General features: G+C 38.8%; 1 protein-coding gene across 1 annotated transcript in view; it reads left to right on the forward strand.

The window, feature by feature from the left end:
* bin3 (bridging integrator 3) overlaps positions 1–20,627 on the forward strand; it is a 39,054-nt gene that overhangs the window by 1,022 nt on the left and 17,405 nt on the right. The window contains exons 2-5 of the mRNA XM_079467754.1: positions 8,992–9,040; positions 11,716–11,756; positions 14,835–14,896; positions 17,134–17,270. Coding sequence (XP_079323880.1) covers positions 8,992–9,040; positions 11,716–11,756; positions 14,835–14,896; positions 17,134–17,270 — 289 coding nt within the window. The remainder of the gene's footprint in view (positions 1–8,991; positions 9,041–11,715; positions 11,757–14,834; positions 14,897–17,133; positions 17,271–20,627) is intronic.

A 20,627-nucleotide genomic window follows, 5' to 3' on the forward strand; every position in this document is an offset into this window, starting at 1 on the left:
GTCGATCAGTTATTTGATCGGCTTTCATTCGTGTAATATGTATCAATTTGTAAGTGAACCGGGAAAAGCATCACTGTTACATCACAAAGGCTCATTGATTTTATTTGTGGCTATAAAAATGTACCGCTGCGTAGAAAATCACACAAAGGCATGCTTACATCTTTTGTATATCTCAACTTTGTGGCACACTTATGTTCACATAAATCTACATTAATATAATAAACACAAAGGCTGTAGTATTTTTAGTAAACACTCAACATTACTTTTGAATCTTGTAAATAAATGTTTCTGAACAATTCATCCATGGCGATGTGCAATCGGGTTTCATCTTGGAACAGAGAATGAAAACTATAAATAAGAAAACTTGTTGGATTACAATTTTGAGAAATGCAAGGATGTGTTTGGGTTTGTAACAAAGCAACAAAGTCAAACATCACAGACACCTTTACTAAGACTTGCAAGGTGGCGTCTGGTTAAGACCAAACAAGGCTTTTGACTACATGGAAAGATCTAGACAGTGTTGTCTGTTAATGAACACGGTTTGTAGGGTTATACACCAAGAATAGTTATTGGAACACTTGGGCCACATTCATTTCTCATGGCAGAGTGATTCCTTAAAAATGTAGATAGTATGTAAAAATGTAGATAATATCTTCATTCATAAAGTTGCCCCCTGCCTTTCACTCTTGAAGTGTTTCTACACGCTGACGACACAGACTGGACGAAACGTCACTTTTCCAAAGCACATGCGAGCTTTACGGCTTTTCTTTGTGTTCTTATGAGACGTTCTTCGTACAATTTGCATGTCCAGAGCTTTGACTTCTATGATTTGGAAATTGAAAACACGTCACAGGAGCCGACTGAAAGGTCAGCGACTTGCAGAGGACGCTTCCACTCAAGTGTGGTTAGCGTCAGGGTGAAGGCCTGAATAAGCTCGTGTTGAAAGGATCCTTTATGAAACAGGCTGACCATTGCATTCATGCCAGGGCCTCTTGCAAGATAGAATGACGTTGTCATTCTGACACTGGGGTCATCGTGGCAATAATTGTCGTTCCCTGGTCGTCAACCAAGTCTCTGTGCTGAGCGGAGATAAGATCCCAGAGTATAAAACTGCAGGCGCACCGGATGGATCTTCCGTTAGCAGGGTTCTCCACTCGGTCTGATCTATAGCGTGAGTCAAGTTTGCCTCTTCTCTACGTATTTTTTCTCCCAAGTCTGAACGGAGCTTTGTTTGTACCTCTGTCATTACTTCTGTCTCTCACATATGTGATCATGCTGATAGCGTAAGGCCTTAGATTTCAGAATAGGGCACTGTTCACGATTCTGTGTGCATGTGAAGGGAGGGGACTTTGTTTATATTAGCATGAAAGCCTGTCTCTTTCTCATAGAAGGATTAATGTTGCCCTTTATTTTATTTCTAGAGATCAGTTGGACAATCAATCCAATCTTTAATTCAGATTAGAGATCTGGGAGTTGGGACATTAGCTCTTAAACTTTTGAGATTTATTCTTTGGCAATTTCATCTTTGGCATGTTTAAAACTATGTCTTATTTGCTGAGTAGGGTGCATAATTCTAGGTAATAATTCTGTGAGTCATCCGTAAAGACACTTGCTTAAAATCGGTGGAATGATTCACTGAATGATTCGCCTATTGGCCAATTTTAGTTTCAAGTTTAAAAGTAAGCCTAACGTTTCTTTCTTTCAAACATTGAAGTATAGATGGAATGTCCAACTCGAGTTCACACATGGTAACATCTGAAAAAACGAATTGTTGCTCTACATAAAGATGGCCTAGGCTATAAGAAGATTGCCAAGACCCTGAAACTGAGCTGCGGCACGGTGGCCAAGACCATACAGAGGTTTCACAAGACAGGTTCCACTCAGAACAGTCCTCACCATGGTCGACCAAAGAAGTTGAGGGAATGTGCTCAGCGTCACATCCAGAGGATGTCTTTGAGAAATAGACGTGTGCGTGCTGCCAGCATTGTTGCATAGGTTGAAGGGGTGGGGGGATCAGCCAGTCATTGCTCAGACCATATGCAGCACACTGCATCAAATTTGTCTGCATGGCTGTCATCCCAGAAGGAAGCCTCTTTTTAAGATGATGCACAAGCAAGCCTGCAAACAGTTTGCTGAAGACAAGCAGACTAATGACATGGATTACTTGAACCATGTCCTGTGGTCTGATGAGACCAAGATACATTTATTTGGTTCAGATGGTGTCGAGCGTGTGTGGCAACCAGGTGAGGAGTACAGAGACATGTATGTTATGCCTTCAGTCAAGCGTCATGGTCTGCATGAGTGCCTCGGCCCTGGGGAACTACAGTTCATTGTGGGAACCATGAATGCCAACATGTACTGTGACATGCTGAAGCAGAGCATGATCCCCCCCTTCGGAGACTGGGCTGCAGGGCAGTTTTCCAATATGATAATGACCCCAAACACACCTAAAGAAGCTGAGGGTGAAGGTGATGGACTGACCAAGCATGTCTCCAGACTTAAACCCTATTGAGCATCTGTGGGGCATCCTTAAACGGAAGGTGGAGGAGCACAAGGTCTCTAACATCCACCAGCTCTGTGTTGTCATCATGGAGGAGTGGAAGAGGACTCCAGTGGCAACCTGTGAAGCTCTGGTGAACTCCATGCCCAAGAGGGTTAAGGCAGTGCTTGGAAATAATGGTGGCCACAAAAAAACATTCACACATTGGGCCCAATTTGGACATTTTCACTTAGGGTTGTAATGACTTTTATGCCAGCGGTTTAGACGTTAATGGCTGTGTGTTGAGTTATTTAGAGGGGACAACAAATTTACACCGTTATTCATGCTGTACACTCACTACTTTACATCGTAGCAAAGTGTCATTTCTTCAGTGTTGTCACATGAAAAGCTGTAATAAAATATTTACAAAAATGTGAGGGGTGTTTCCTCACTCCTGTGAGATACTGTATATTTAGCTTTTAGCCTTAAGGACAGTAGAAAGCCTGAAAGGAAAGTCGACGCTCTTGTAGTTGAATGCTTTTAAACAGCCAGAAAAGACCGCCTACGGACATGATGCGTAAACGCGGGGAAACAACAAGTCAGCATTTAAAATTTGTCTGAAGACTTAAAAGTTTGGTTTATTTACAAACAACGTACCAAGCAAGCAGAACGTTTTCTCTTCATTGCAGATTTCGAACACACACTTACAGTGTTCTGCGTGTCTCGCGACAGTCGGAGCAGAAAAAAACACTTCTCTCTGTATGTTTATTTGCCCCGGTCTTTTGATAGAAAGATCGACCAAAATGCATTTTAAAACCAAGTACAAACAGAGTCCAACCCACAGACACATTTATACTGGAAAGTTAACGTGTGCGTTTTAGCCAAAAGTTTCGTCTTTTAACCAGGCATGGCTGCAGAGTGTGAGTTGCTCCGTCTCAACGCTTCAGAAGGAGAGAAATGATCCGGTACAAATATATATAATTATATAATATATCATTTAGTTGCTGGGCTCGTCATTAGGTTTTGGTATCCACGCACACATGTAGCCTAAACTATGTGGTTGAAGGCTCGCTAACAATAGAGTTCCAAAAAGTTACTCGCATTCTCAATTATTTAATCAATGAAATATACAAGGCTAGATTAAGAACGAATGATAAAAAAAGAATCAACATTTACGCATTTGTCAGACGCTGTTATCCAAAGCGACTTACATTGCATTATCCTATACATTTGTATAAAAGGGCAATCCCCTTGAACACACGTCCTAAGCGTTGTTATTGCCATGCTCTTACCACTGAGCTACAGGAAAAATGTAAAAGTCGTACAGTTTTCTTGTGAAGTTAGCAGGTAGTTTAACAGTTAGCAGGCAGTTTAAAAGTTAGCAGGCAAAGGGGACATCAGTGGTATGTCGGTGGTTATCTGTTTGCCGCAAGAGGCAGCATCGCTTGTTCCACAACAACGCTGCACACAGATGCACCTGCCTGTTAATCGGCCTAATTTGTGGCACAATCGGTAAATGCCGATTCATTAAAAAATCCCCAAAATTGGCCGATCAATACAAACTTTCAATGAAACATTAAATGCACTCATCGGCATGCAGACACAACTTGATCATGTTTACAAGGAGTTTGGTTGGTAAACGTTATAATTCACAGATTCAAATGGAAGGTTAACTGCCCTTCATTATAAGTCATTTTGACATCCAAAGGCGCCACTGTATGACATACTATGTTTTTAGCATCAGCAGTGATCGTTTCCTTATTATGCACACATTTGCTAAACAAAATGACCTAATATCACACAGGATACTATTATGAACCTTGAGGTCCAGAAATAATATTTCATCATCCGTTTCACCACACTGCAGACAGGAAGTTCTTTTATAAAACCCCTGGTATTTTCCCATAATCCCTTAAATATCTTGAACTTCAAATCACTTCACTAATTTGGCATTTGAGGAAACATATCTAGTCAATGAAAATGCTTTTTTTGCACTAATGCTTTTGAGTTTTGAAAGGCACTGGTATACGGAGCTACATTGAGCCACAGCAGTTTACCGAATGGACCCAAATCTACCAAATTCATACTTTATTCAATCAATCTAAGAGCTACAGCTGTAACAATGCACCCCAAGCATGTTAAAAATCATACTTTGAAAACAGTGTAGCTTTTCTAGCTGTATTTACTGTGACCTTGCAGAGCAGTTTAACTATACTTGTATAAGGGCGTATGTAAAAATGGCTCTGCGAAGAACCTCAGCCTTGGATTCCCACAGTACAGAATCATTGTGACTCAATGCAGTTTACATCCACTACCCCACAGAACTAGTGCTCATTGATGTACAACAAAAGAGGGAAGATCGGTCATCATTTACTCTCCTTCACGCTATTTTAATGCCTTATGACTTTTCTTATTTCGTGGACATAAGGAGAAATGTTTTTGTCTATCATTATCTTTATGTTCATGTTACAAACAATATAAGTTTATGCGGACAGATTTTTGAGCTCCATTAATGACATATTTTATAAAGGATAAAGTAGTGTATATCACTTCATGTTTTCTGAGGCTATATGATAGTTTTGAGTGAGAAAAAGATCACAGTCGTCATTCGTAAAATCTACGTCTTCGATTGAAGATCTCTTTTAAACTTGCCACATTGCATTCAGTTCAGAGACATAAGAGAACAAATGGTGTTTGCATTTTCTGACGTCAAAATTGGCCCAATATCTACACACAAGAAGATGAAAGAGAAAAAAAGATTTCTGGGCGAACTATGTCTTAAAGCAGTTTCCTGTTCGCCTGCTTATGCTGTTTTGCAAGTTTGTAGAAATGTAGATAATACAATTTGGTCATTTTCATTGACTTTAAAAACATTATTTACAAAGAACAACAGTAGAGGGAATGTCAAGTAACACGCAACAGTGCAACATATAAAACTCATTGCGTGTTACGAGGTTTGTGTTGCCGAATGGAATAAAAGAGAATGTTGTATGTACAAAAGGGTGTTGAGAGAGCTGTCCGTATAACAAGAGTTATGGCCTGCGGGAAGAAACTGCAGGTGTCTGTTTGCCCTAGTTTTTTGGGCTCTTTTAACAGGTCTCCATTGTGGAGGAAGATAGTGGGATGGTCCCTCAATGTTTCTCACCTTTCTCATGGTTCTCTGTATTAAACAGTGCTGAGTAACTAACAAGAGTACACGGTTTTGAGTCAAAAAGGGACTAACCTAGCCGTAGAGTTGTAAATTAACATTACGCTGGGTTTTAATCTGTGGTGGGTCAAACACAAACCATTTTTGGGTTCATTTAACCCATCGGCTGGGTTGGTTCCTTTGTATTTAGCATAGTTGATGTCTGTAATTGTCAAAATATATTGCCCCTGGAACTAGAATAAGTGTTTTTAACTTGTAGATTATCTAAGGTAGTTTAGCTGTCGGTTATCTCCTGTAAATTATAGATGGTTTCAAAGCAACAACATAAACAAACGTTATTGCGCATGCGTGCTTTTCTAGCCCGACCTTAACTTCCGGTACACATCCGCAAAGAATAGTCCATGCAAATTCTTTCTGAATGCAAGCAAAAGAAATAACAAGTAAATTAGATTAGCTAGCACGTTAAAAGTATATCTAGCGGGTATTATTTGGGTTACCAGTAGAAAAACCGTTTCTTGGATAAACATAAATGGACTCCGTTATACAACCAATTTAACAAATAGTTTAATTAATACAATGATTTTACAATAAAATATTAATAAGTGAATAATAAAAATAAATTAAATTAAATAGAAAGTTATATTATTAGCCACTACACAGACAGATCAACAAACACAGACCGGAAGTTAACTTTGAGCCAGGTGTGTGTGTCTGATAAAACCGTTGGACGTAGTTTGACAAACGACATTTTTTTTTACCAAGCTATTAAATGTTTGTAGTACCTTGTTTTGGAATACCAAATTGCTTTCCTCAATTGAGCAATACTCCTTACGTATGCCTTGCTTATGTGGATTAACTCGCCTATCTGACGAAATCAATGGCAAAACAACAGGTTGCTTGCTAAAGCAACTTCCTACGTCAGCACACATTTAGCTTTCCTTGCCGTGCTCTGAGTGATGGCTATTTATGTAATTTTGGCGGTCGTGAAGTTGTGTGAGTCAGCTTTACAACTTCCGAAAGTTCACTAGGTGATAACTTGTAGTTTTCCATGATGGGTTTAGGCATAACAGTGACGTGACAAATGTGACGTGTTTCACTTTACTTGGGATGGTGATATTCCTTTATCTGTATGTCTACAGTCTTTTTAGTAGCTAACAGTTGTTAGCAAATATATATTTTTAATTATTGCTTAAAGGGATTTATTAAACAAAAATGAAAATTCTGTCTTCATTTACTCACCCTCAAGTTGATCCAAATCTGTATAAGTGTCTTTGTTCTGTTGAACACAAAGAAAGATATTTGAAAGAATGTTTTGGCAACAAAAAAAGTCTTTTGGTTGTCAGTGGTGCCCCAGAACTGTCAGCTGCTAACATTTTTCCAAAATATCTTTCTTTGTGTTCAACAGAACAAAGGTATTTTTACAGGTATGGAGCAAACGATGACAGAAGTTTCATTTTTGGGTGAACTGTCCCTTTAAATGTTTAAATGACCGTTGGCACAACATGAGTTTCTTTAGCCACGGTTAACTTGACTAGTTTATAAACTTGTCCTCTCTGCTTATTTTTGTTCGGGAAAGGCGTGTAAAACAGTTTTGAAGAAGCTCTGGTTTATTGAGCTATTATTAAAGGAAAAACCACACGTACGTTCACATGTATGAGTATCATTTCTGTTCTCTTCACTTACCTAACACACACACCCTCCCTCACACCCCTCTTTTTCCGTCTCATTAGCTCACACACCTTGGCTCTGACGCAGCCGGCATCGCCGCGCTCCTGTCATTCCCAGCTGTCCATCAATCTTCTGGAGCCATACTTCTGTCACATCAATAGTAGTGTGCGTGCGACTGAGAGGTGCAATAGCAGGAGTGGAGCGTGTTTTTTCTCTCTCCGGGTCTACCTCAGCCTGTCTCTTGTGTCATTACGAAACAACGCACGAGAAAGAGTCGAAGGGGGCCGGACATCTAATTGCTGCTTTTCATTAGAAGACAGTTTTGTCAGAACAGGAGATTGGAGATGTAATGCCATTTGCTGCTGTGTCTTTAGTACATTAACAAGTTTGACTAGAAATACCGCCATTTCCTAGGTAGCAGATTATATGGATCTCTGTGTCAGTCTGTTTTTATAACATCTAGCGTTGGCCAATATGCCAGATATTTCTTTTGTGTAATCACCGCTGGCAGATATTCAAAGCGGATATCAAGGGGCTTCTTTTTCCAATACTTACTACCAAACTTTTATTTGGAGCAGCTAGTGAAAAACGGAAAAAAAGTAAAGAAAAAATATTGAAGCAAGCACATATATTATTTACACATAATGCGATTTGTTAATTGTATACATAGATTACAAAATTGCACTCTCTTACCCATTTGTATGTTTTGTAATATTGTTTTGTACATTTCTTTCTTTCGGACGATTTCAAGTTTGTCAAGATGTTTATTCTGGTGCTGAAAATAGACGATAAAAGTTTCAGCGATTACAGTTTTCTTTAGTAATTTGCGACGTATTGAATTCTTACGAATAAGCCAATTCTCAAATATCTGACTAAGTTGAATGGAGATGTCTGGAGTTACGTTTTTAATCATCTCAAATGTGATGATGAGATTCTGAAAATAGGGAAGCCTGACACAATAGCCAAAGACGGCCGTCTGCTTGCGTCTATGGACTCGCAATTGCAGAATCCAAGAAGTGTGTATTTCTGTTTGTGCTCACTTCTCTAGTATTGGTCTAGGGCTACTCTTATGTCATTTTTTGGGAGATTCTTTCTCTGCCCAGAGAAGTTTATGTACGTCATGCAGTCATCAGTTATTTAGGTCAGTGTTACTTTTGTGTGTGCGCATGCTTCCCCATCATTAGTCATGTAATGTTGAACTATAGCACATTTAAATGGACTGTCATAGGTTGTAAAGCAACCTCTTTTTTGTTTTGAAAGAGTTCTTGTAGAACAAAAAATGGTCATGTATGTTAGAATGTAAGGAGATCTGGACTTTAGCCTGCTTAAAGTTGCTTACAAATTTTTACCAAAGCTGTCCAATTCCAGACAGCACAACGCTAACAACGTCCTATGTTTATACAATTTATAACATAAATGTACAATATTTGTATATACAATTTATAAATAAGTTAAGTATTTCACTTATTTTACTTTGTGTGAGATTTTATCCGAAGACAAAACGAACTGTCGTGACCTGACTGAAGGACAACCTGTAGGCGTGCGTATCAGCATTTGTTTTTTTGGTTTAGAAACAAAAGTTAGGTTTAGACGTCAAGAAAGGGATCTGTTCCGATCTGCAACCAAGTGAAATTCATCATCTAATGGCGGATACTGTCATTAATTTTCCAGTAATTGTATTTTCTGTTTTTCCTAGGATTCCTTTCAAAATCGGACAACCGAAGAAACAAATAGTTTCAAAAACAGTAAGTGCTAAAATCCTTTCTTATTCTTTATTGTAAGTTTGTTATGCCCTACACCATGTCTACACCAGATACAATTCGATGCAACCAAAGCCCCACCAAGCAAACTGCAAAACAGCTGACAGTAGGGCAAATTGGACTTTCCCTAAAATCTTTCTTTTCTGCTATAGGGAGACTTGGAGATGACGTATTTTTGTATGCAAAAACCGGAAGCGAGTTAGCATTTTAGGAATTCCGGTTCCATCGCTCCAAAGACTGTGGGGTTTTGAATGAGTTTTTGGTAAATTGTCTGAAATAAGGTCTGTGGTTAACAAAACCTCTAAATATTTTCACGTTTTATTCTATGACATTAAACACACCAGTTACGACCCGCTTGTAATTTTTAAAAAGGCTTATTGTGTCTTAAAATACTTGGCAAATCACCATTCTGACTGAACTCCAGGCCAAAGGGGGGCGAAGAGGGATAACTAGTTAAGACGGGTTGATACCAAGGATACGGTCAGTAACAGGATCTGAAATGGCAGATAAAGAGTTAATCAGACCATGTGGAGGAGGAGGTAAAGGTGTTCAGAATCAAGATTGACGGCCAGTCAGGGACCGAGGCTTTGAGAGCTGTCCATCCAATGACTCAAAGGTCACACCATGAAAGAACGAAAGGGCTGTCAGCTTGGCGGCAAAGAGCGGCGACTAAACAAAAACACAGAATCACAAGGACGACATCACAAAACTAAAATGGACAAACTCTCTGTAGAACTTCATCCTGGCCATTTGTTATGAACAACTAAAACCAAGACCTGGTATTTTTCGTCTTTATTGCCAGACTCATTCAATTGGGCACTGCCTGGTGGAAAGCAGACCTTTCATTTGCTTTAGCAGTGTTCGAAATGGGGTTCCTGAACTGGTCATCTCAAGCAAAGTTTAAATTTTAGAGAATGACCCAGAATAGTCGAAGATTCGATAGGAGGAGCCTGATTCAACTACCAATGTCACAGTCGAATCTTCGCAGAGGTATTATGCAATGGGGAATGTGCCATTTTGGTTATATAGGCAGTGGCATAGCAGACGGGCACGCACTGCACCGCCAGAAATATAAACGTTATTAATGATGTAAATAAATGAGACATTTTAAGGGATGGTTACTGGAACCCCCGGCGTATATAAGCCCGAGGTCTGGCTTTGAACCAGCGCAGAATCGCATCTCTCCGCGTCTTCTGTGCTGTCAGACCATTTAAGAGAAGCAGCACGTTCCGGACGCACGCGCATATGACTTACAAATGAATTTTTCTAAACATTTGTCAGTTACTGAATGTTTAGGCATATATATATGATTTGACACTTTGTCTATAAATGCACATAGTTTGTTACTTAGACTGAACTTTGCGCCTGCATGATAAAAAATATATAATAAAGTAATATAACCAAAATCATTGTATGCGATCCGACTATAGGCATGACGTGACTTTTCTGATTCGACTATGTAAATCCTGGTCCAGTGTATGAAATTTGGCGTCATAAACCAGTGAGGTTGCGAATTGCGACCAACGGCTCACTCCACCCCTCCCTTATGAAGCACTAAGGGTGGCTGACACAGAACTGAAGATGATGATGTCGTCATGTTTTTACTTCTTTGCCAAAGAAGTTTGTCCGTTTAGGGCTACTGTAGAAACAACATGGCAAATTCCATGCAAGTGGACCCGCGGTGTATGTAGATAGAAGTTTTAAGGTAATACAAACATAACGCTTCATTATGGAAGGTCTTTATACACTTCTGAAGATGTAGTTATGTATATTATATTATATATACACTGGACCTTCTTCTTGTCCAGAGATTTTTAAAAACTTGCTTGGTTTAAATATGACTTTACAATCAGAACAGTAGACTTTCAAATAAAGGGCATTTTAAAGAGGTTTACTTTGTCCAGTTGAATCTAGTTTTGTAGTAAAAGCGTAATTGTGGGAATGTGTTTGAGTCATTGTTCGACAAAATTCACTAGGAGTTCATCAGTTCTTCTCTGTTGTGGACGCTGTACACTTCCGTGTCTGGGAGCGGGAGTCTTGATCTCATCCTCCTTTTAAGGAGGTAATTCACCCTGTCATTTCTTTTTCTCCCTCATCACCTCTTTCCAAAGCTCGCCTTCTTTCCTGTAATGCCACATTTTCATGGTCAGCCGTGAGCGGGCAGGCCACAGGCCGGACACCAACCGCCTGCCTTTCCAAATAGTGTTTATTTCGAGGCTTTTCCCACCAGACCACAGGACAGGAACCCCTGCTGTTGCAATTTTGACATCATTAACCCCCTACACACAGCGGTAGGGTGGCCTGGACACAAGCTAATGTGGCAAGAGAATTACAGGACCTCAAATAAATACAGCGTTCCAAATGAAAGCTTCTGCTTGCTCTGTTTTCAAAATCTTTTTATTTGATCCTTTGGAGATGTTGCCTAATAGCTAAAACATCTCAAAATGACATTCAAGTCACTTTTTTTCTGTTGGCTACGTGGCTTTTTCGATCTCGACTTGCTCTTAGATTCTGCTACCTTGTAGATCCTGTTTTTGTGATTACACACCCAAGAGAGCTGATAGAAATGTAGAGCAGTTTGCCCACACACTTCTTTAAAGAGATTATTTTATCTATTCCTATTTTTCCACTCACATGTCTTTATATTTTGTCTTCCATAGGTTGAAAGAGACTTTGAGCGGGAATATGAGAAGCTCCAAAAGTAAGTTGACGTGTCCGTTGTTGTTTTTTTGTTGCTTACAGAGCTTTGAATGTTTGTGAGTATCATTAGCCTACCTGCAAATGCTCACCAAAACATGGCACTTTAAAAGAAGTTTTCCCAACGAGAACAAACTACTAAAGCAGTACATGGATTTTAAAAATAGAGCGACATTGGATCTGGAGAGTTTTGACGGACTGAGACACAATTTGTTTGTCCTTAAATTTTGGAAAAAAGAGACTGTTGCATTGTATTTCTGCAATTTATGTGAGAACCTGAGTCTGAATGAAATGCGTCTAGATCAATTCAATTTGTCTCAGGTTTGTTTCTATTGCAGTTTGAATCGTTTCAAAGCACCTGTACAGAAAAATGTTGTTAAACAAACATACAATAAATATAGGTATGGCTATAAAAATTAATATAGCATATAAAGTGACATAGTTTTAGGGATATACATTTCTGTATGCATTCACACATAACATATTGAGTACAGACACATAAAGCAATAGGCTACTTATCGTCGTAAAAACACGATTATTGCACAGTAGTCTTTCAAAAGATTAGCATACATTAAGAAACATTAGCAACACAATGTTTATGAATAATTGTCTATAGATTATCATAGGACATATGAATATTAGCAATAACAATAATAATCTTAGCAGTTTGTTATTTTAACCAGTTGTTTTCATAACTCTATTTGGCTTTCAATTTTATGCTAATGTAAATTAGCAATATTCTACATGAATAAATGTCTGTAAATGGGGACTGTTAGAGCTATACATGCCAAACCGACTTGTATTAAAATAGGCTGAAAGAGAAAAAAAACTATATAACAAGGAGCTTTCAAAGTGAATCGAGTATTTGCGATGATATAAAGTTCAACAGTGGCGTGGATGTACGGGCTTTGTGCCACGGCTAACCCTGTTCCTGTTTCACTTGTGTGGGTGGAGTCTCAGTACAGCGAGTTATAACACGTATATGGCACACACAAGCACTCACGGGGTGGGCACAGACACGCAGGGGCCTGAAGTCTTGTTTGAGAGGGCCGCACCTCTGCTTTGATTGCTATCAGAACGCCTCTCGTTACGTAACTACACACACCCCAGAGCTCAAAAACATAATGCCCGTTGTCCTCGTGCATTTTTTTGTGGTGGTAATGGAGTTGGGGGTGTGGTGGTGAGCGAGGAAGGTGATGCCCAAGTGCACTTCCCAGGTCTCCAGGTTTGCTCATGTGGTCAACATTGCACATGTGACTTTTTCATCCAATTCCCTTCAATAAATGTGTTACCGACCCAATTGTTATATATATTGGGATGTAACAATATTATTGATATTGTGTTATCGCAATAGCAAAATTGTGCTCACACGACAGTATGAAACGATAGGTCTTCCAGGCGTTACATGGAGAATATTAGAAAAAATAATAGATGTTACCTTTGGCATGGTCCCTCTGGTGCAATTATTTTATTTTATAAAAGGGATTTTTAGGTGGTTTGACCCATCTCATACTAATATCATGCCTCTGAGCAACAGTTATGATTCATGGATAAAGAAAGGAGGATGCTTATGGCACGTTTCCAAGTCATCATTTGTCATTTTAAATATTGCAATACATCTTGTACCGTGGAGGTTTTACCGTATAGTGAGATTTTGATATCGTTACATCCCTAAGATGCATCAATGAATGCTTAAAAATAAAGCCATTTTATGACACACTAGCAATTTCTGTCCTCCCCGTAAAAGGCTTTGCGAAGATGCATTGTTTTAACATCTTATCCACCGCTTGCTTCCCAATTTTGCTCTTCTCCTGACCCTTATACCTCGTCAGAATGTGGAGGTTTGGCGCTAATGTGTCGGCTTGTGATCTGTGCTAGCTCTAAATGCCATTCACGTGTTGCGACAAGGCGTGCTGGTGGCACGTTCGCATGCCAGACGTCTGGAGCAGCTGGGCCAGTTCTACTCTATTAGCACCTACTGTAATGGGTCCTTTATCACATCTTGTTAAGAGTCTCTCTTTCCATTCGTTTCCAGTTAACCGTGATTCCCACCTCCCCTTTATCTCTACAATTGTTTTTTTCCGTAATATACTTTCCCACACTTTTTCCACCCATGTCGTTCTTTGATTCTTTTTTGATGTCAAGCCAGAAAATGGCAATTTCACCAACGTTTCCACTGTTTCATGGTTTTCCTTTATGGCTGCGATAAGTGCAGTGAGAGGTGGCTCATGGGAGTCCCCCAAGCCTCATTTTCCACCTAATTGATTATAATGAACAGCCCCCCATCACCACCACAAACACACACACTTATTCATGTGAACGCCAGTCAGATGCAGTAGTGCGGTAATTGCAGTTGTTAACACCCCCAACGGGTGTGAATGGATCACTGCAGAGAAGGACCCTGCGAATGATCTCCTCTGCCGCTCGGGAAGCGTTACAGTTTTACTGGAACATGAATGGATACTCGTTTTAAAATAGCTACCGTTGTTTTATGTCTGATTGAAATTTAATAAGAGCATTTGATGATACGACAAGATGATGCTGTTCAGTTCAAGTGTAATTAAAACATTTACAACTGTCAGTTTTACAGGGTCCATATGTTCGCTGCTGGGTTTTTTCAGTTAATAGTGGAAACCGTTCTAATGACAATATTTCTCCACTCAATAGTGTCATTAAAGCCTCTGTGGGATATCATAATTAGTGGTGTTCGCTTAGGCAAGCAACGATATTATTCTTTCTCAAAACCTCAAACTGTTAAACTATTTGTTCTGTTACAAATTTCTGCAGTGAACGTGAATGTTACAATTCTTTGTAAATAGTTTTTCATTAAAACGCCCGTAGATACTCGTCTGGTACACGACTTTAGTCTCACCCTGAGTAAATGGGTAACCACATAGCAATCGCCCAGAACATCCACAACTGCATATTGAACATGTTAGAGTCACTTGGAACGTCCTGGAAACCAACCAGAACACCCCAGCATTGTTTTGCAGGATCTAGCATCGCTTCTTTACAATAATAGAAATCAAGTAAGTTTTTCTGTTTGATCTTTTTTCTAATGTTTCACTTTGCTTTACTTTAGGTTGGAAGAACAGACAAAGAAGCTTCACAAAGACATGAGGAAAAGCACAGAAGCTGATTTAGGTTTGTGATGTCAGATTTGAATGATCCCCGATGAAAGTCATACCGCTTCGCCGTAGTACTTAAAATGTGATTTATGTTAAAGAGAAAATATCCTTTTGCAGTTAACTTTGAGTGTCGTAATCTTTTTTTATGCTCGAAACAACGACATTACACTTTCACTTTTTAACTAAAGAGGAAAAAGTGAAAATGGTTTATAAGAGCCCTTCAATGTAAAACTAGATGGTTGATTCTGAGCCGGGAACCATATTTCACATCATTCAAAATGGCTTATAAACAAACATGCAGGTCGGAGGAGACGCATATTTTGTGCATGTCCGTGATGGAAACACATTTTTCAGCACGTGCTCATTGGAAGAAACATGTCTGGGACATCTGAGCCGCACTTGCTCTGTCGGTCCACACCGCAGGGAGTCATACAGCATCAGCAGTCAGACACTTGCATGTAACATTAACAAAGGCCTTTTGTCGAGAAGTTAACAAAAGGTCAAAAGTCAGAAGTGTTTTAAGATGTTTTAGTTGTATTTCTCAGATCCATGAAACGCAAGGCAATGTACCTGAAAAAGAACAAAGATTTCACAAGTTGCTTTCATGCAGCTTTGAGAGTTGACGGAGAATATGAATATTCACTAAAGGGCTCTGATTGTGTACTGATGCCTCAATAGTGCCAAGCCCAATTACAGGCCGTCGCATTCCCTGCCAGAGTCGCTTTAAGTCAGAATGCTGATCAGATGAGCATGTCAGCGTCAATCCGGATCAGACGCGCCCGAGGCAGGAAGCCAGATAAAACATCTACCCCTCACACCCCTAAACGGGGCTTGATTTACTTCAGCTAATTGGGGCAAAGTCAAGAAAGAAGGAGAAAGTTTTGTCATTTTGGTCTCTATCAAAAGATTTGTATTTGAGGATATTCATAAATAATCATGTTTCTTATGGACCATTTGAAAAATTGCTAATGGAGAATGTCCATTGAGAGTAGACACACAACTCTGTTGCTGTGGTTTTTAAGTTAAGAGTTATTTAACTCTTATTTAAATATTGAAAATGTAATAATAGCTACATATCACTGCTGTCCTTCTGAAACCTCGTATCTCCATATTTCATCATACAGCATTAGTATTTGTCAAATATCCAATGAAATAGATGAATATAATGAATATGTAATTAATAGATAAAATTAGATTTTTGTAAATAACTTTAAACAGACTTGCTGTGAATTGAAAATACTTAATAATGTTTATCATGATTTTAAAAATAGTTTTGTAATGTATCGTTTGTTTAACTCCTAATAGGGCAAATGGTTATAATAGTGTTATTGTCAGAAATCGAATGGTGCTTCCTTGGTATATCAGTAACACATTCATTTACATTTACATTTAGTCATTTAGCAGACGCTTTTATCCAAAGCGACTTACAGATGAGGAAACATTGGAAGCAATTATAACAACATACTTATAAGTGCATCAAACTAGTCCATTAAAGCCTAGCACGGTATACAAAGCTAAGAATAGTGAGGTTAGTCCTTTTTTTTTTAATAAGAAGAAAGAAAGGGAAACGAATTAGGATTAATCAATCAGCGATCAATCACCTTCAACATCTGTTTCATGTCAATTTTCATTTTTTTTCATGTTCGAATACTCAAGCATGTAATTTTGCTCTTGAGTTCTTGACAAATACTGTCTTAAAGCCTTTACTTAAAGATCTTAAAGATCCTTAAAGTGTCAAAAACCTTTTGGTCTCACTCCATCAAGGGCCTTTGACACTACTGTTAAACTTTGCTGTAGATTTACCGCAGGTTTGCCAGTAACTTACTGTATATTTAATTTACAGTTTTAAATCACGACTAAATATCTTCACTTTATCACTCTATCACAACTCTATCAGAACATTTTCTTGTTATGTTAATGTAGGCGTCTGCTAAATGTAAATGTAGCGTAATTTCATAAGTTTTAAATATTTTTACCAGAAATCAAAACTAAAATGCTTAGAAAGAATGTTTTTTTTTGCGCAGTTTTATGTCAGTAATGAGAGTCTCTTGCTCCTTTTGAATCTCAAGAGTCAAAGTGTTTTAATTTTGATTAATGTTGAACTCAAATTAAAAAAAGTATCACTAAGAAAATGTTTAGTAATCAAAACTACAGTAAGTTACTGGCAAACCTGCAGCAAAATTACAGCAATGTTTTACAGTGTATGATATGATTTTCTACAGTGGTTCTTGCTGAAATCAAGTTTTTTTCCAGCCATGTCCAAAGCTGCAGTGAAGATCTCAGGGGACTTGTTGGGTAATCCACTCAGTGAGCAGGATCATGCCTTCTTGGAGTCTATGACCGCTCTAGATACAGCCATGAAGAGAATGGATGCTTTCAATCAGGAGAAGGTAGGAGTTTTACAATTGCCAATAACAGTGAGATTTTACTATTACCTAAGATTTATATGAAACTGAACATTTAAAGAGTTAATATTCATTCAATTAAAAGAATCTTGAGATTTATTTAACAAGTTAATCTCTTCTGTTATTGTTATATACCCGGATGCTCGAGCGCACGTCATTGTAAATACATGCATCCATTTGAAATCATCCACATACCAGCAACTGAACTCTTTACTGCTGTTATTTTTACTTTACTTTTTATAATATTATAATATTCCTCAGTTAAAATATTCAGTTATTCTGCTGCAGCGATTTTTCAAAATCATTTAAAATTAAAACAATTTGTTGCTTTATATATAACGTACTCAACCCCCACTACGACCATATGTATTTAGGCTTTTAAAGCTGTCTCTTATTAGGCAATGAGGCTCATTTGCATAATAAGCATGTAATGTTTGAGCATATATGGCTGCCACTGGAGCTGGCTTACTCATCTCCATGCCCACACGGAACACATTTCACATTTCTGTGCTTTTATTGAGGTAAAATGCTGCAAAAATTGCCCTTAATAGGGTAAACGTAACACCGACACTTTTAATGTTTGATCAAATTAGCTTAGGTATTCATGAAAATGGTATATATAAACATGAAGGCCTGAGTGATGTTGAACTGCGGTTTTCCGGAAATTACATATTCGCAAAACAGTCAAAAACAACAGCTTTCACAGACATACCATCATTGTGTCTACAGAACACTGGAAACCAAAGATACTTTGGAATTAGACGAATGTGCATTTCAGCCTGATGCACATGTTCATGGGTTACCCTTTGTCTGGTCCATCATGAATGACTGAATGAAGAAAAACTTGTGAAGTGAAGACGGTATAAAGCGACGCCAATCACGTATAACGTTCTGTTTCCTGCATTTCAAAAATGTACCGTCTTCAATTCTGCCCTGCAACACCTTCTAACCCGTGTTTATTTTCCACTTTTGGCGGTGGAAAATAGTTGCGTTTCAGACTTTGGCAGAAGTGTGTTCTGTCTTCCCTCCAGCAGATTGGGCATGAGTACGTTTTTTTTCTCACAGCAGACCCCACGCCCTTCTACACTCGGTGCGCACATGCATCTTCAAATGAGTTCCATCTCTGCCTTACTGTCTTTTCTATTTCCTGCTGCTGGTGCTACTGATTGTTGTCTTTTTCCTTTCCTTCTTTGAAACTTTGTTAAGAGCCCTTAAGCGAATTACATGGCTTTAACTTGCGCCAGAAGAGTAGCATTTTAAAGGTCCAGGTGGTCTGCAAAAAGGGGATAAGGGCCGTTCACACGACCCAATTCGCATAATGGAACAGAACATCAAGCTCACACATCTTAAAGACCTTATTCACCCAAAAAAATATTTTTCTTCAATTTTATTTATTTATTCACCATTTTCTCATGCCAAACCTGCATGACTATGTCTTGCAAAAAACAAAATATTTTTTGAAGAACATTGATTAGCAAGTAACATTGACTCCCGTTGACTTCCATTGTATGGAAACAAAACCGCTGAGACGTTTCTCAAAATATATTTCTTAGATTTCTGAACAATTCTCATGCGGCGTCATTATGTGGGCGTAGAGGCGATGCAAAGATCAAAAGATGGAAGAGAGACTCATCCTGTAAATGTACGACACACTGTCTAAAGGTGCACATTAAAATATATTACTGCTTTTATTTTATTTAAATGTTTCTAAACTTTAACAGTTTTCATCATTTACAGTAACACGTCGGGCTTGCTTTCTAGTAATCTTGTAAAATTGTCCTCCTGTGACCCTACCTACAGCACTTTGCATGTGGAGGTCACAGCGGAGCAGGGCTTTTGTTTGAGATGTGTTGAAACCCCGATGTATGTCTGAAACGGAATGCTGCCGAGAGTATGTGATTGATACTTGATACTTTTTGGCTTTACTGACAAAAGTGCATCTGTATATGAGTCAAAGGAAACGTTTTGACCTTATCCCAATGAGAACATTATCCCAATGACATTTGTACTGTAGAACGTGGCAATTCTTCAAGAAAACTCGTTCAGATGATATCCAAAGCCATTATTAGTTGCTCCGTCAAACATGTCATAGATATTCACTCATGCACAAACCTGCCAGGGCAAAATATACGGCAAGTGCCTCTAGTAATACAGTCCACGGATCTCAGAAATAGCAGATTGAAGCCTGATGCAAATGACCCCTCTGTCAGTTTAACCAAAGCCAAATGCTTTCTACAGCTCTCTCCTTTTCGCCCGAGCACAGTTTTCTCATACTCTACTGTATGGGTACTTGGCAGGCGAACGGCGCACTATCCGTGGGCGACGAGAGATGTTAGCAACAGCTGATTTTTCAGCTCTGCATTTTGCAGTGTGCTGGTGTGAATTACCACCCTGGATGCTTGAATGGTTAATGAGACTTCCATGAAGCAGACACCAAACATGCAACAAACTCCCCCTGTTGTTCAGAATTGAGAGGTTTTGTCACGGTTACCAACCAGATCCTGCTTGCGGTAGCTAAAGATAACTAGACGGTCGACTTTTTCACTCTATTTCGAGGAAAAGATGTATTGCCTGAGGGAGGATACAGATAGACAGAATGTTATGGTAATAACATCCTTCGTTTCTTAACCTGCACTGTGTTTTTTAAAGTCCTGTTTGAACAGTTTTAAGGCCTGTGAAGCTTTTACTTGTAATAACTAGCGGCCATGATGGTGGTGAGGAATATTGATTTTTCAAGGTTTGTATGCATTGTATGTATTTTTAGTGGTATGTATTGTGTGTGTGTGTGTGTGTGTGTGTGGATGATCTCTGGCCCCTGATTCACACGCTAGAGCTGGGGTGTCTGCCTCAGGCTGTGCTCTCATCATATGGAATATACATGCCTATCACTTCATTCACAGCGTCTACAAAATATCTCCTTACATTTCTGTTCAGCTTATCTCTCATCTCTTGTCTTATTTCTTTTAACTGTCTACTATCAAATCTTTTCATTTAACTGAAAAAATGTATCTAGAAAACGTTTAATCTGTATTTTTTTAAGTGTAATTTTCTGTCTTTAGTTTCCTACACTGAGTGTACATCAGACACATAGGCATTTGTATTGACAGCATCTCTGGATTTAATAGGTTCTGTTGTCTTTTTTGTCATCCTGCTTGCATCCGGCGTAGACACTGTTTAAATTGTTTTTATCTCGTCCACCCTTTATACGGTATACCTCACAGTTCAGTATTAGGGCCAATTTTCTTATAAATATGAGAAGGAAATTATGGTGGAGAAAAAACAAATGGGTTCTGAACTATTGCAAACATTCCTTAATAAAAAAATGTGCAAAGCCACAGCTAT

The sequence above is a fragment of the Barbatula barbatula genome, assembly GCF_947034865.1.
Source record: "Barbatula barbatula genome assembly, chromosome: 11".
Lineage (NCBI taxonomy): Eukaryota > Metazoa > Chordata > Actinopteri > Cypriniformes > Nemacheilidae > Barbatula > Barbatula barbatula.